At 40.0% G+C, this 12,906-nt stretch overlaps 1 protein-coding gene across 4 annotated transcripts in view; it reads right to left on the bottom strand.

Moving 5' to 3' along the window:
* Window positions 1-2,785: 2,785 nt before the first annotated feature.
* Window positions 2,786-12,906, bottom strand: part of LOC135709227 (uncharacterized) — a 75,605-nt gene continuing 65,484 nt past the window's right edge. For 2 of the 4 annotated variants that reach the window (XM_065231491.1, XM_065231492.1), the window contains exons 12-17: window positions 5,283-5,479; window positions 4,701-5,016; window positions 4,340-4,592; window positions 4,126-4,278; window positions 3,896-4,010; window positions 2,786-3,641 (exon numbers count right to left, since the gene is read on the bottom strand). In XM_065231491.1, coding sequence (XP_065087563.1) covers window positions 3,983-4,010; window positions 4,126-4,278; window positions 4,340-4,592; window positions 4,701-5,016; window positions 5,283-5,479 — 947 coding nt within the window. In that variant the 3' untranslated portion in view covers window positions 2,786-3,641; window positions 3,896-3,982. Of the gene's footprint in view, window positions 3,642-3,895; window positions 4,011-4,121; window positions 4,279-4,339; window positions 4,593-4,700; window positions 5,017-5,282; window positions 5,480-12,906 lie in introns of those variants that run through there. The other 2 variants (XM_065231490.1, XM_065231494.1) reach the window with 2 other exon arrangements.

Below are 12,906 nucleotides of genomic sequence, written 5' to 3'. Positions count from 1 at the left end.
CTCAGAAATCACTTGGAAACACCTCTACCTTACTAGACCGTCTTCATAAAAGCTATCCATGACAGTTAGATTAAATGACAAGGAGAGAGTAGCAAAATCATTCACATCTCTGTTGGGCATTTATAAGTGGGAAGTTAGAATAATGTTCACTAAAGTTGTAGTTGTAAATAGTAGTTATAAGTAGTCTCCTTTTTCAAATTTTAAAACAAACCAATCCCACCAAGGTGGTCATTCTCTAAAACAGGCCTGATAGGACTAGGAACTGTAATTAATAATAATTGAAATTTCACAGGAACTAAAGTTGAAAAGACGCATCTGTATCACTTGATAAGTTATACATGTAAACCACACAAATTCAAGAAATATAGATCATTTTAAGTAATGCTCACTCATGTTCCTGTTCTTGCTAAAAGTTGTTGAGTTCAGAACATACGAAACATTTTGAAGAAAACGTTGGATTTTCATTTTCCTTATAACAAATAAATATGTGGATGCTATTACGTTACAATATCCGTTTATCTTAAAACAATTCAAGGGGAAGCTCACCGCTTCGAAAATAATAATTACGTTTTGATTTTTCTAAAAATATTGAAAAAAAGTATCAAAAATCTAAAAAAATCACATTTTTTCTAATTTTTTAAAGAAAATTCACGTGCAAAAACATGTTTTATAAGTCATTATGGCATAAAGTTGGACTCAAAAAACCACAAAACATCAACTTTTCGGTTTTTCTGAGAGTTCAATTTTTTTTCATGATGGGATAGAAAAAAATTTTTTGCATGTAATTTTTGACAAAAATCTAAGGAAGAAACTGATTTTCTTGGATTTTTGATAATTTTTCCCAATATTTTTAGAAAAATAAAAACGTACCGAAAATATTTTTTTATTTTTGGGTCGGTGAGCTTCCCCTTAAAGCCACTTTCACTTTTTTTTATGATCCATCGGCAATATCAATTCTCTTTTACGCACGCGTCATTGTTTACGATGCTTAGGCTCTGAACCATTTGGTGGATTATTTTAACTTTTGGTTAAAATTTGACAGATGGAAAGTTATCGATTAACCCTGCTATCCGAGCGTGGTTATTTCTGACAGACAAAAAGTTAAATTTTGACAACCGTGGCTGAGTTCTTCTCGAAAACCGGTCGATCGACAGCACAGGGATTTTCGAACATCAAGAATAACTTTCGAAATGTCACTTTTAACCACGAGTTAAATTTAACTCGGCAAATGGTTCACAGCCTTAATAAATCTCAAAACTGGCACAACTCACAATTCACAAGCTCACGATAATTTTACTGTCAAAACAAATTTCACTTCAACGTTATTACGTTTCATACGAAAAGTGAAGCGAAAAATCTTAAATTTTCGAATTGCTCCGAAATATTGCAAGGAACCAACATGGAACTTTGACAAATTAGTGCGAAACCAAACTTTTTGTCAGTGCAAACCTCAACCTGAGCTGGATTTTTAAAAACAAACGATCAAACTGACGTTTATCCGAAAACAAGCAGATCCAATCTTGATACCCGATCCAGGTTGGAACTGCGTTTCCTTACGGAGTTCAAAGTAATGATTTGAAGTTTTCTTTGTTGATGGATACCAATGGTTGCTTTGATTGCTAGCCACAATTTCAATATTTAGAGGGGAATTCCTATTTACGCAAGGATTTTTTATTGGTTTTGCTTTTTACGGATCCCTTGATACTTTGGCTTCGGTAATGTGGATACGATATGCGGTCAGCATCCTTATTCTTGGAGCTCAAGCGTCACAGTATCCGAAAAAATGAATAACTGCAAAATCTCTATCCATGAATAAGCATTTGTGACTGCAGGTAGTACGTGTTCATGCAGATATGAATTCTCACAATAATAATTACTGGTTATGATACGATTTTATAACGCAGGATAAGACTTTTTCCTTGATACATCACAGCTATCGCCTCATCCGTGATTTTGGAATGTCTGTTTATTTTTCCTCGGTGATATGATGGTAACACATGGCAGATGTTAGTGATATTGCGAATGAGTGAGAAAAGCAAAACAACGCTATCTCACCGTTGTTGTGCCATGCTGAGGAGAAGTTTTACGAAGAGAGGGTTCTCAGTTGTTTTGATTGTTAACCGTAGGAATCTCTTTTGTCAATCTAAAGGCTGGCAGTACCGTGATGCAACTCAGCACTGCGTCCTACCTGTGGTGGATGCCAACCCTGCGCGAGCCCGGATATTTATCCATGAGCGATTATAAACATTGAGGATCAGCATAAATGCGATCACGCCACCCGGGCGATGAACGCATTTATGCTGATGCGACGAAAAGGGTCACGTAGGCACCACAGCCCGCGAGCTTGCGCTCGCTAAAGAATTAATGAATAAATGAGTCGAGTTTTGTAGCTGAACTGGAATGGTAGTCCCGGGCCGTTAAGACCAGAAACTGAAGAAGCCATAAGCCCCCCACAAAAAGGGCAATTAATTATCATATCGTTTCATACCAATACAAAAGTCATAACTTGTTGCCAAACTCATGGAATTTTGACACCTTGATAGGCACAATTTGATTGACCTTGATAGGTAAATACGTTCGGCACAGCTCAATCTCTCGGCACGAATCAAGGTGTGTGGAGTTGAATACCCCTTGGGTGTTTAACTAATATTATGACGAGTGTTAATAGCTGGATAGATTTCCGAGCAAAAGTTAATGATATATTTCATGTAGGTTTGACGGTGTTAAAAACTCATTTTTTTGGTAGGATTTTCTTTCGTCCTACTTCCAGCAAAATATGTCCAGCTTTTTTTTCAATTAAATCACTTTACCAATTGCACTTTGTTCACGAAATCTTCTGGTTTGACTGTTCACTTATCCTAATTTTCCGACAGAAAAAAAAATCACCTTCAGTTCAAAGGATTCCTGATTACAAACTATATAGGACCTTTTCGTTTTCGCTTAACAATTATGACTTTTTCAACAACAGGCATCAGTTTAATGGGGGTTAAGATTTTGTGTGTTTTAGTAAATATTCAGAAGAAGAGCGGCGCTGCACAAATAAAGCATGGTTCGCTTTTCCATAGTAGTGACCTTGTTTGCTTTGATTGGCGTAGTTTTTTGATTTTTTCTTCCTTATAGGTTTTGGTTCCTCACAACGTTTCTCACAACCGTCAGATGATTAGAGAGTTTTTGTTTCCACTTGGGACTGTTTGTCTAAACATGCTGATCTATCAACGCGATGACAATAAATATACTTTTCCATGATTTTCATCGATTCCTATCACCGTCTTTCATCACCGATTGAAGGCGTTTTTGTTTCGTTAATTTTTTTTCTCGCTATATGCTGAATTGTCATGAGTGGAAGATAATCCGTTATGTTATTTTTTTAATCCTATTCGAACGCACACCATGTTCAAATCAGAGATTTCGACTGACTTAAGCTAAAATGTAGTAAAAAGTACGAGGCGCAGAATTCGTGATTGTATAACTTTAGGCGAGTTTGTGAAAGATTTTAAATATTTTCTTAACGTCAGACGGGTAAAATTAAACAACAGTTGCTGTGATGATTCGTTTGTTTGTGTTGCTTTGTGTTCTGTTCTTAAATGCTCGAATTTAGAATAAACTGTCCATTTCAAACTCCTTGGGATGGCCATTTCAAGCTGAAAAAAGGTTAAATTTTTGATTACGCTATATCCTACTTAAAAAATGATTGCCACAAAACAAAAGCTCTTCAAAACCTGAGCTGCAATCGGTAAACGTAAACAATACGTAGGTTAGGTTCACTCAAAACAACACTTCGGGATCGAAAAAGGTCAGAGAGGATAGGCTAAATTAGCATGCACGAGGGTTCGGACAAAGCTTGCCCATGCAGAATCAGAAGCACAACACTTTATTTTCGCTTTCGGAAACTTACTTGGGATTTTTGGATTTCTTCAACTAAAGCAAATGAAAGTTTTGGTTTTTACAGTACGCAGTTTTTGCAAGAAATCAAGGGGGGTCTCTACTCGTAAAATACGGGCAATGACGCTCTTAGGAATATGAAAAACGAAATGAACGGAAGAAGAGAAAATAGGTTCAGATGTGTGGAAATCAAGACAAGCGTCAGCAAATTGTGAACGATGGAAGGCAAATGACAATACTTACAGTTGTACCGAAAGGATTTTCGGATTGGGACACGCCTGAGGAGTCCGCACGTGACATGGCTTGTGGCACTGGATGAAACAATCGCGGCATTCGTAGCCCTGTTTGCCGGGACGGCGCCCGATGCTGCGGTTGCACACGTGGCACAGGACTCCGCTGTAAGAACAGAACTCTGAATTCGAATCCGGGACGAATAATCATCCACCCCAATGCTCACCCCTTGATGTGCTTCGCTATGAAGGTGTGGTCGTTGTAGATGTGCAGCTTGACGCCCTTGCGCTTCCATGCCTTCTGCCGCAGGGCGATCTCGATTGGGACCAGATAGTGTCGCAGGACGTTATTCTCCAACGTTTCTAGTAGCAGCGTGGACTCCTCGTGGAGGAAGGTCCGTCCGCTGGCATTTGAGATTCCCGACACGGCAGACGATTCCGAAATCGACGACTTCCGAGAGAGGCTTTTGAAGATGGATCCTGTGAAGTAGCAAGGGGAGGATGGTGGTGAATCCGGAATTCAAGGTTGCTATCGAACATAAGTTATCGGATTGACACCAAAGGATGAAAACGAAAGAAGGTTCTTACGCTGATCCATTGAGGAACCACGGCTAAGCGTCGACGAGGCACTGTGAATCTGTCCCACTTGCGTCGGACTGTACTGGGAGTTGTCCAGAGATTTTGACTTTTTCGAGAGTGACAGTTTGTTCCGCAGGGTACCGAAAATGTTGCGTGGCTTCTTGTCCATTTTGCTGACATCGTACGGGGCGCTGTTGCTCAGGGTGGCACTGATGGACTGCGAAGCCGAGGACAGCGCTGGCGAAACCGGAGTGGATTCGGACTGATGCTTAGTGCCATTCATGCCATAGTCGGTTGCTGCGGGGGGCTTTAGGAAGGAGTTGTTCTGGAGATGAGAGACGAAAGAAACGCGGGAGGAACATTGAGGGATTAGCACAAAGTGAGGGTGTCAGGCTGTTTATTTTGTCCAAGTTGAGACATCAAACATTTAGGAAGATGTGATGCGTTTCCTCTGAGCTCACAATTTCAACGGAGACGCATGGTGTGTTGCAACATGAGATAGTGTTATCTGGCCAAGGCAAACTTTGAGCACACCAAGGTTTGTTGGATTGTTGTTGATTTAGAGTAGGTACAGGATCTTTGTATACTCACTAATCTGTTGGTGTTGGCTGCCAGGAAGCGCTTGTTCCGGTCGCTGAAACTGGAACTGTTGGTGAGACCTGCGGCAGTTTTGGCGGGTGTTGTGGGCGCCGAAGCGACGGCATGTTTTCCTCCAGCTCCTGGCAGGGTACCGACAGTATGGGGTTGGGTGGCATTCGGGGTGCTGGCGGTCAAATTGTCGATTCCGTCTGTGAAATAGAAAAGCCAGATTGGTTTCAATTATTAGATGAGCGCCTTGGGATGGTTTTAAACGATGTTAGAGAAAGAAGACAAGTCAACGAGCCAAGTGATTATTAGTGTATGCTTGGTGAATTAAAACAATGGTTCATTATATAATGAAGTCTATGAATAGACGGATTACTAGCATTGCATTAGTTAGGCTAACTTGATGGAATGCAGGGTAGTCTACGAGTACTTTTTAAATGGCACAAAACTGCCAGATTCCTCTGAATGGAACAAGTTAAATCGAGCATGTAACTTCAAATCTGGAAACAGGGTTGTCACAGGAGGATAAATAAAATAAAAATTTTGACTCGACCTGCTCCGATTTGCATGAAACTTTGCATAATTCTGTGTAATTTTGGTTGCAAAAATTTGGTAATTTTTGATCCTGTATTTTTTTAAATGGTGTTTTTGACAATTTTTTTTATAAATTGTAGCACGCAAACTTCCTTCTAATCGAAATGACGTCTGAGACAAAGTTGTTTAGAACAGTTAAGTCTTTCAATGAAAAATACACACGATATTTTTTAAAGTAATTTTGAGTAAAAATTAAAAAAAAATAGTGTAAAAAACTGAAATATTTTTAAAAGCATAGGATAAAAGGATGTAATGTCGGCCTAAATGCCCTTAATTTGGGCCCATACATAAATTCAATAATCGACTAAATTTTCAATAGCGACTAAAAATATCCATTAGAACCGTCCCAATGACGCGTTCCTCTAGATAAAATTGATAAATAGCAGATTCTTAGCGATGGGCCCAATCTTAGATCCATAGGCCAACATTAGAGCCATTTCCCCTATAGATTTCAATATGGCGTCGAACATCTATTTTCGGTCTCTAGACGTCATCACGAATCCAAAAAAACACGCATTGAAGGGTATTTGGAAGAATTTCCCAGTCCGAAAATACCTAACGAACCCAACTTGCATGATGCACGATACAAGAAGATATTTCGTAGATTGATTCGCTAGTGTGAGATTTTTCGAGCATCCGGAATTGCGATTTAGATGTGACGCCCCTCTCGTATTTTACAGTATTTCCAAGGTTTCCTGTAACCGAAAGCCACCATTTTTTATTTGAAGATGGCTTCGAACATCGATATCCGGTCTCTAGGCGTCATTCAGATTCCGAAAACACTCATATGGAAGGATATTTTACAGGATGTCCCAGTTTTTCTGTAACCGAAAGCCGCCATCTTGGATTTTAATATGGCATCGGGCATCGGTTTTCGGTATCTTGGTTCTGAAAATACTCATATTGAAGGGTATTTGATAGTATTTCCCAGTTTTTCTTTAACCGGAAGCCATCATCTTGGATTTCAAGATGGCGTCGAACGTCGATTTCCGGTCTCTACTACATACTCATATTTCAAATATGCCACTCGCTCAGTGAACAGCACACCAAGGAGTATTCAACTCTGCACACCTTAATCTGTGTCAAGAGTTCTGGTAGTGCCGAAAGCTGTGCCAAGCATTGTGCCGATCATTCCGAAGTAGGCCGAAGTGTATTCACCGACAAACCGACATGAATGACCATAGCAAAAACAATAAAATTTCTGACCAAAGCACACTACTGACATTTGGCTCCGTGTTCGCGGGAAATATTTAGCTAAGCCATGAACCCGGATGCAACATTCATGAGTTGGTTTGTGTCTGGTCTGTTCTGGACAAATTATTTTTATCTAGATAAAAAATTCCTATGGTTTTGACAGTTTACGATTTTCGGGCATAACTCAGAATTAAGTGTCATGTCGGTTTGTCGGTGGTGTATCAATCAAGGTGTCAATATCCCATGAGTTTGGCAACCCTGAAGTTAGACTTTTGTGATTGTGTTTACATTTTAAATTTATCTAATTCATGACCATGGTTCATGGCAAATATTAAACTTCATTCTCCCATTAGAATGAGCGCGGATTGGGCAGTGGAAGAGGAACTGGAAGCAATACAACCTATACGACCCGTCTACAAGAAACGGACGGTCGACGAAATTTTCACCAGCTGGCAGTAAAATGCTCCCCGAAAAAATCAAACCCAGAACTCGAACGGACGAAAGTTCACTGCCACCCAAGAAACAACATCCTCGAAACAGTTCTGATCGACTCAGAACTACGCAACCTTGAAGACATAAACCAAGCCTATCGTATCGCAGATTGTGATGTCTCCTACCATCACCCAATTACACACGTTCAAGTTCACGATCCTTTGCAGATGTGATACCTTCTACAAGGTACCACCAATCAAAACCTATGGCCAATGTACCACCAGTGAAAACCATCTAATGTTCCCCCACTTCATATCTGTCATACCTCGGAAATGGTGCACGATCCAGATAAACTTCGCATCTGCAGTTCAACTGTACCCTATGGTTGTTGTTGTTCATCTGCACGCCCATGGGATCTTGCCGAACAGCAAATTACTTAGTGTAGTCATGCGTCATGCACTTTCAAGGCCTTATAAATCCTAAACTGTTTCGCTAAGGCAATCGTCCAGACCTGATGAAATATTTGGGATTAATGCGTATCGACATCCCCCAATAAGTACTGGGACTTGTATGGACATCCCTATAAAGTCCTGTGGATTTTCCATCGAAGTCCATACCAATTTAAATCAATGACTGGCAAGGATAGAGAAAACGATCCTCCGCAGCTGACACAATATTATCGTCGTTCAAATGATTGTTCGTATTGGACGATCTTACAGGCATTTGGTCAACCTTTGCTGGAGGAAACCCATTTTGGCCATCATGACTGTCCTCTCAACTGACCATGGTGTGGAAGAACTCTGTTGGCGTGAAGCTATTCTGGACGAAACCACGAGCCGCTGGGATTTTCGCTACGAATCGGATGAGATAAACTTAGTTTCATGATGCAGACAGGTGCAGGCAATACTCACAGCATTTTTCCTTGGAATCCAAACCCAATGTGAAGCCCAATGGAGTAAACCAAGAAGTCAACCTTAGCAACGATTGGCAAAACGTCAACTCTCGACTGTGATGCCGTTTTATATTATGTAGATTTTATCCTACTTGTCAACGTTTGTCCTAAAGAGCCGAATAGAGTGCCATGCTATGTTTCGGCACAGTGTGCAGAGTTGATTGCCCCCTGCAGCACACATGAATTCGCAAATCAACTTCAGGCATCAGGAGAGATTCGGGAAGATGAAGTCATGGTTTCATTTGATGTCACAGCACTTTTTCCGAGTGTACCAGTAAAGGAAGCCATTTGACTTTTGGAAGGCTGGCTTCTGATGCAACGTGAGGATTCTACTTGGAAAAACAAAGTTCGGTCATATCTCAAGCTTACTAGTCTTTGTATGGAGGAAAATTATTTCATTTTCAGAGGAAATTTTTATACACAAACTAAAGGTGCTCTTATGGGCAATCTGCTTTTCCTATTTTTATGTGAATTGTTGCCCTAGTGTTGGCATATGTACGTGGATGCCATTTTTAGCATTTTCAAAAGGGAAGATTTATCAAAAAATTTGGAGAGCATAAGCAACGTTCACAAGGACATCAAATTTACTCACGAAGAAGAGAAAGACGGCAGACTCCACTTCTTAGATCTTCTCATCATCAAGGAAACGTTTTCGTTGAATTTCGAAATCTATAGGAAGCCAACAAATACAAAGAGAGTAATACCAAGCTCTTCAAGCCATTCCCATCAACACAAAATGGCCGCTTTTCACCACATGGTTTACAGGATGTAAACTCGTCCTCTTAAGGTGCCGCCACACGGAGGCTATTTCTAGTATATAGCGAGCTATGTGATGGAAAACTATATTATAGCCCATAGGAACACCTAAACTATGACGTGATAGCTCATAGTTATGACTTGCAAGTTATAATTTAGAGCTATGACATAGAGCCGAATTCATTGTCGTGTGTACACTCTAGCGATAGTTTCTATATCATAGATGCAAGCTAAAAACTATTCCATCAAGCCGGAATAGTTCATAGTTTATTGGTTATAAAGCACTGCGCGAAACCTAACCTAAATCTCCCCGTCCCTTTTCCTCACCAGCGAGTTTTGACAGTTCTGCTGGGTTTATTTTGGCTCCCGTTCGTTGTTATCTCTTTTACTGTCATGGCAAAAATTGAGGTTAGATTTTGCGTGCAGTGCTCTATAGCTTTTTGACAGCAGTCTGTGCGCGGTGCTTCGGAAAAGTACTCAATTCATGAAACTGATCGTAGAGCTCCACGGGTTTTTAGAAACCACTCATAGACGTATTATCACAATAAATTCGGAGTTGTGACAAGAAAATTTATACTGGGACCACGGGATGGTCCACTAAAAGATCTGGAACATCCGTAAAAGTGGTCAATTCATGAAAATGATCCTAGAGCTCCGTGTTTTTTTTTTAGAAATCACTCATGGACATCTTATCAAAATTAATTTAAAGTTTTGGCCAATCAAGGGATTCTGGAGACCACTTATAGATCCGGAACATTCATAAAAGTGGTAAATTCATGAAACGATACAGGCAAATCAAAGGACATAGCTCACATTTTTGAAATCGCTAGACTTAATGGGTATTAAGAAAAAACAATTCAGGCAGTAATCGATAAAAGAACAAGGGTTAGACGTACTTTGACAACTCTTAAACCAGTAACCTAGAGTTTAAGATGGGTAGCGATGAATTTCGACAAAAACATTATGAAACCATTGAGTTCGAAGTTTAGAAGTTTTGCCCTAGATTAAGTATTCAGCAGCAGGACAGATCAACTGAAGTCAGCTTTTTTTATCTTTATTTAAGGGATTTTTAGCTATAGGTTAGTTCATCTCTTAGCTGAAGTCAGCGTTAGGATCAACAAAATGTCTTAGGAAAGCCGATGTCTACTAAATTTCTTGTCCGGATTGCAATAATTACATTACATTGGTCAGACGAAAAGAACTTTGGAAACAAGGTTTAAGGAACACATCGCAGAAGTAAAAAAGGCTAACAAAGAAATGGATAAAGGATTTCATTATGAATTTCAATCCAAGGTTGCAGAACATATCTTTACAAAGGGGCACAATTTGACAAAGGATAATACTAATATCCTGCGGAGTGTATATTCACCTTGGATACTAGACGTAGCAGAAGTAATCCATCAACATGGCTTAATAGAGATCAAGAAAACGGATACTCGAGAGCTTTAGTTACCAACCAAATTGGTTAGGTAAATGTGACATGGCAGTTGAGTACCTGCTGATTTAAGGTACCTATTGATTAGTATATAGGTCGTAGATAAAAAAAATGGACACTTCAGTCTGCAAGTATATAGTAGACGAAATACGCGTAACTGTCAAAATATAAGCAATTATAACGAAATTAAAAGGAAATAAAACAACACACTCAAAAGCTCTTCATATTGAAGGGTATTTTACAGGATTTCCCAGGTTTTCTGAAACCGGAAGCCGTCGTATTGGATTGGAAGATGACGTCGTACATCGATTTTCGGTCTCAAAGACAAGTAACATCTTTGGATTATTTATATTTGGATTACGGCTCGTTTGGAATCCGCAGTAATAGCCAATGGTTTCATTCGAGCTGATCGCAGACTGTTGCATTCGGGCCCAGTGCTGAAAATTGTCACCGAAACTGCATAAATTTGGGCTATTATGACGACCTTTGCAACATCGTCCTCAAACGACGTGCGACAAAACAAACTGTATTACAAAACTTGTAATACAGTTTGTTTTGTCGCACGTCGTTCCCTTCACTGTTGATAAATAGTCTGTCATTTTGTATTAACGATCAAAGCATGCTGCTAGTCTACGAAATATCATGTCACTAAAGGTTTTCGTATTCATCCTGCTCATTTTATAATAGTGGTTTTTTTTTGTTGGGGGGAGTTGAACTACTGCGTCCATTATTTGAACTTTTGTGGTACCCCTGTTTACTGTTCGTATCATGCAAGCTGACCACCATTTAATGAGTGGACAGCTAATTGCCTGGACACGTCCTTTCCCAGTCAGGTATGATATGGTTTATGAAACCAACTACCTTTCCAGGATTAGCAGACCAAATTCCACTAGGTTGTAAGATAACACTACGAGGAAATTTAGATCTACGCCTGTGTAATGCACCGCAACTGCAGAGAAGATGTTCCGGGGTTGCACGTTCTATGCTACAGAAACGGCAGATATCGCTCTGAACCCGACCAATGTTCTTCAAATGATATCTACTCGGACAGTGCCCAGTTACTAGGCCAGTGTATATACTAAGAGCCCGTTTATTGAGCTCCAAGAGCTTTTTGGTATGTGTTACATTTGGAGTTATAAATCTTTTTGACTGGTTGCACTTCGTGACGGCCATCCAGGTGGCCATCACGCTTTGTTCTTCCCAGCGTTTGAGTTCCATTTTTACCGTACAGTTTGATATTCCACAGTATGGTTCTGGGCCAATAAACGGTGAATTGGAACCTAAATAATTTTGCGAGATCGTCTGCCTTTTCATTCCCTTCAATGCCACAGTGTCCAGGAACCCAATATAAGTTTATTAAGTACTGTTTGTTACTTTTGTCACAACAAGAGAATACATTCCCAGACAATCTTTGATGTACATTTGTAAGCACGAAGCGCTTTTAGTGCTGCTTGACTGTCAGAAAAAATACAGATATGTGCACATCTATATTTTCTCCTTAGGCAAACACTTACACATTCAAGTATGGCCACGATTTCCGCTTGAAACACTGTTGGAAAATGTCCCATCGCTACTGAAATATTTGTCCCAGGGCCAAAGATTCCTGCACCTGTTTGTGTTCCAATTTTTGAGCCATCTGTGAAAAATATGATATAGCCTTGACGAACGCTAGGACCACCGACTTCCCGATCCGAACGCAACATTTCACATACGTTGAAGGGAGTGTCATAATTGTCCTCTGGTTTCATCCAGTCTCCATTCATACTCATCACTGTGGTCCTCTTTGGAAGTATTGTAAAATGTTTAGGTGATGAACCAGGTCACCGCAGGCATGACTTTTTTATACCTTTTGAGCCTTAGAGCACTTCTTTCCGCTTCTAGTTGCACGTATTCATGCAAGGGCAGTAGATTGAGAATTGCATCTAACGCTTTTGATGGGGTGCTGCGCATCGCACCCGTTATAGCAATACATGCTAGACGTTGTAGTTTTGCCAGCTTCCTCTGTGCGGTAGCCTCTTTCGTTTTTGGCCACCACACTAACGTAGCATAGGTACGTTACTTTTGGACGGATTACTGATGTGTAAATTCCAAGGAATCAAAAATATCTCCAAATGACAAACTAACAAGCGATCAACGAACCGAATAATAACGCTATGTCAGAAGTTGAAAACAATAATGATATAATCTTCACCGTTCTTTTTCATGACAAGCAGCTCGTGCGACCCGACTCATTCGGGGCGGTAGAAGGAAACGAGCAAATTGTTGGC

The sequence above is a fragment of the Ochlerotatus camptorhynchus genome, unplaced genomic scaffold (genome assembly GCF_037179485.1).
Source record: "Ochlerotatus camptorhynchus isolate MF236.1 unplaced genomic scaffold, CSIRO-AGI_Acam_v1.1 ptg000357l, whole genome shotgun sequence".
NCBI classification, from domain to species: Eukaryota; Metazoa; Arthropoda; class Insecta; order Diptera; family Culicidae; genus Ochlerotatus; species Ochlerotatus camptorhynchus.
Note: the sequence above shows the minus strand (reverse complement) of the source record. Positions and strands in the feature narration are given on the sequence as shown.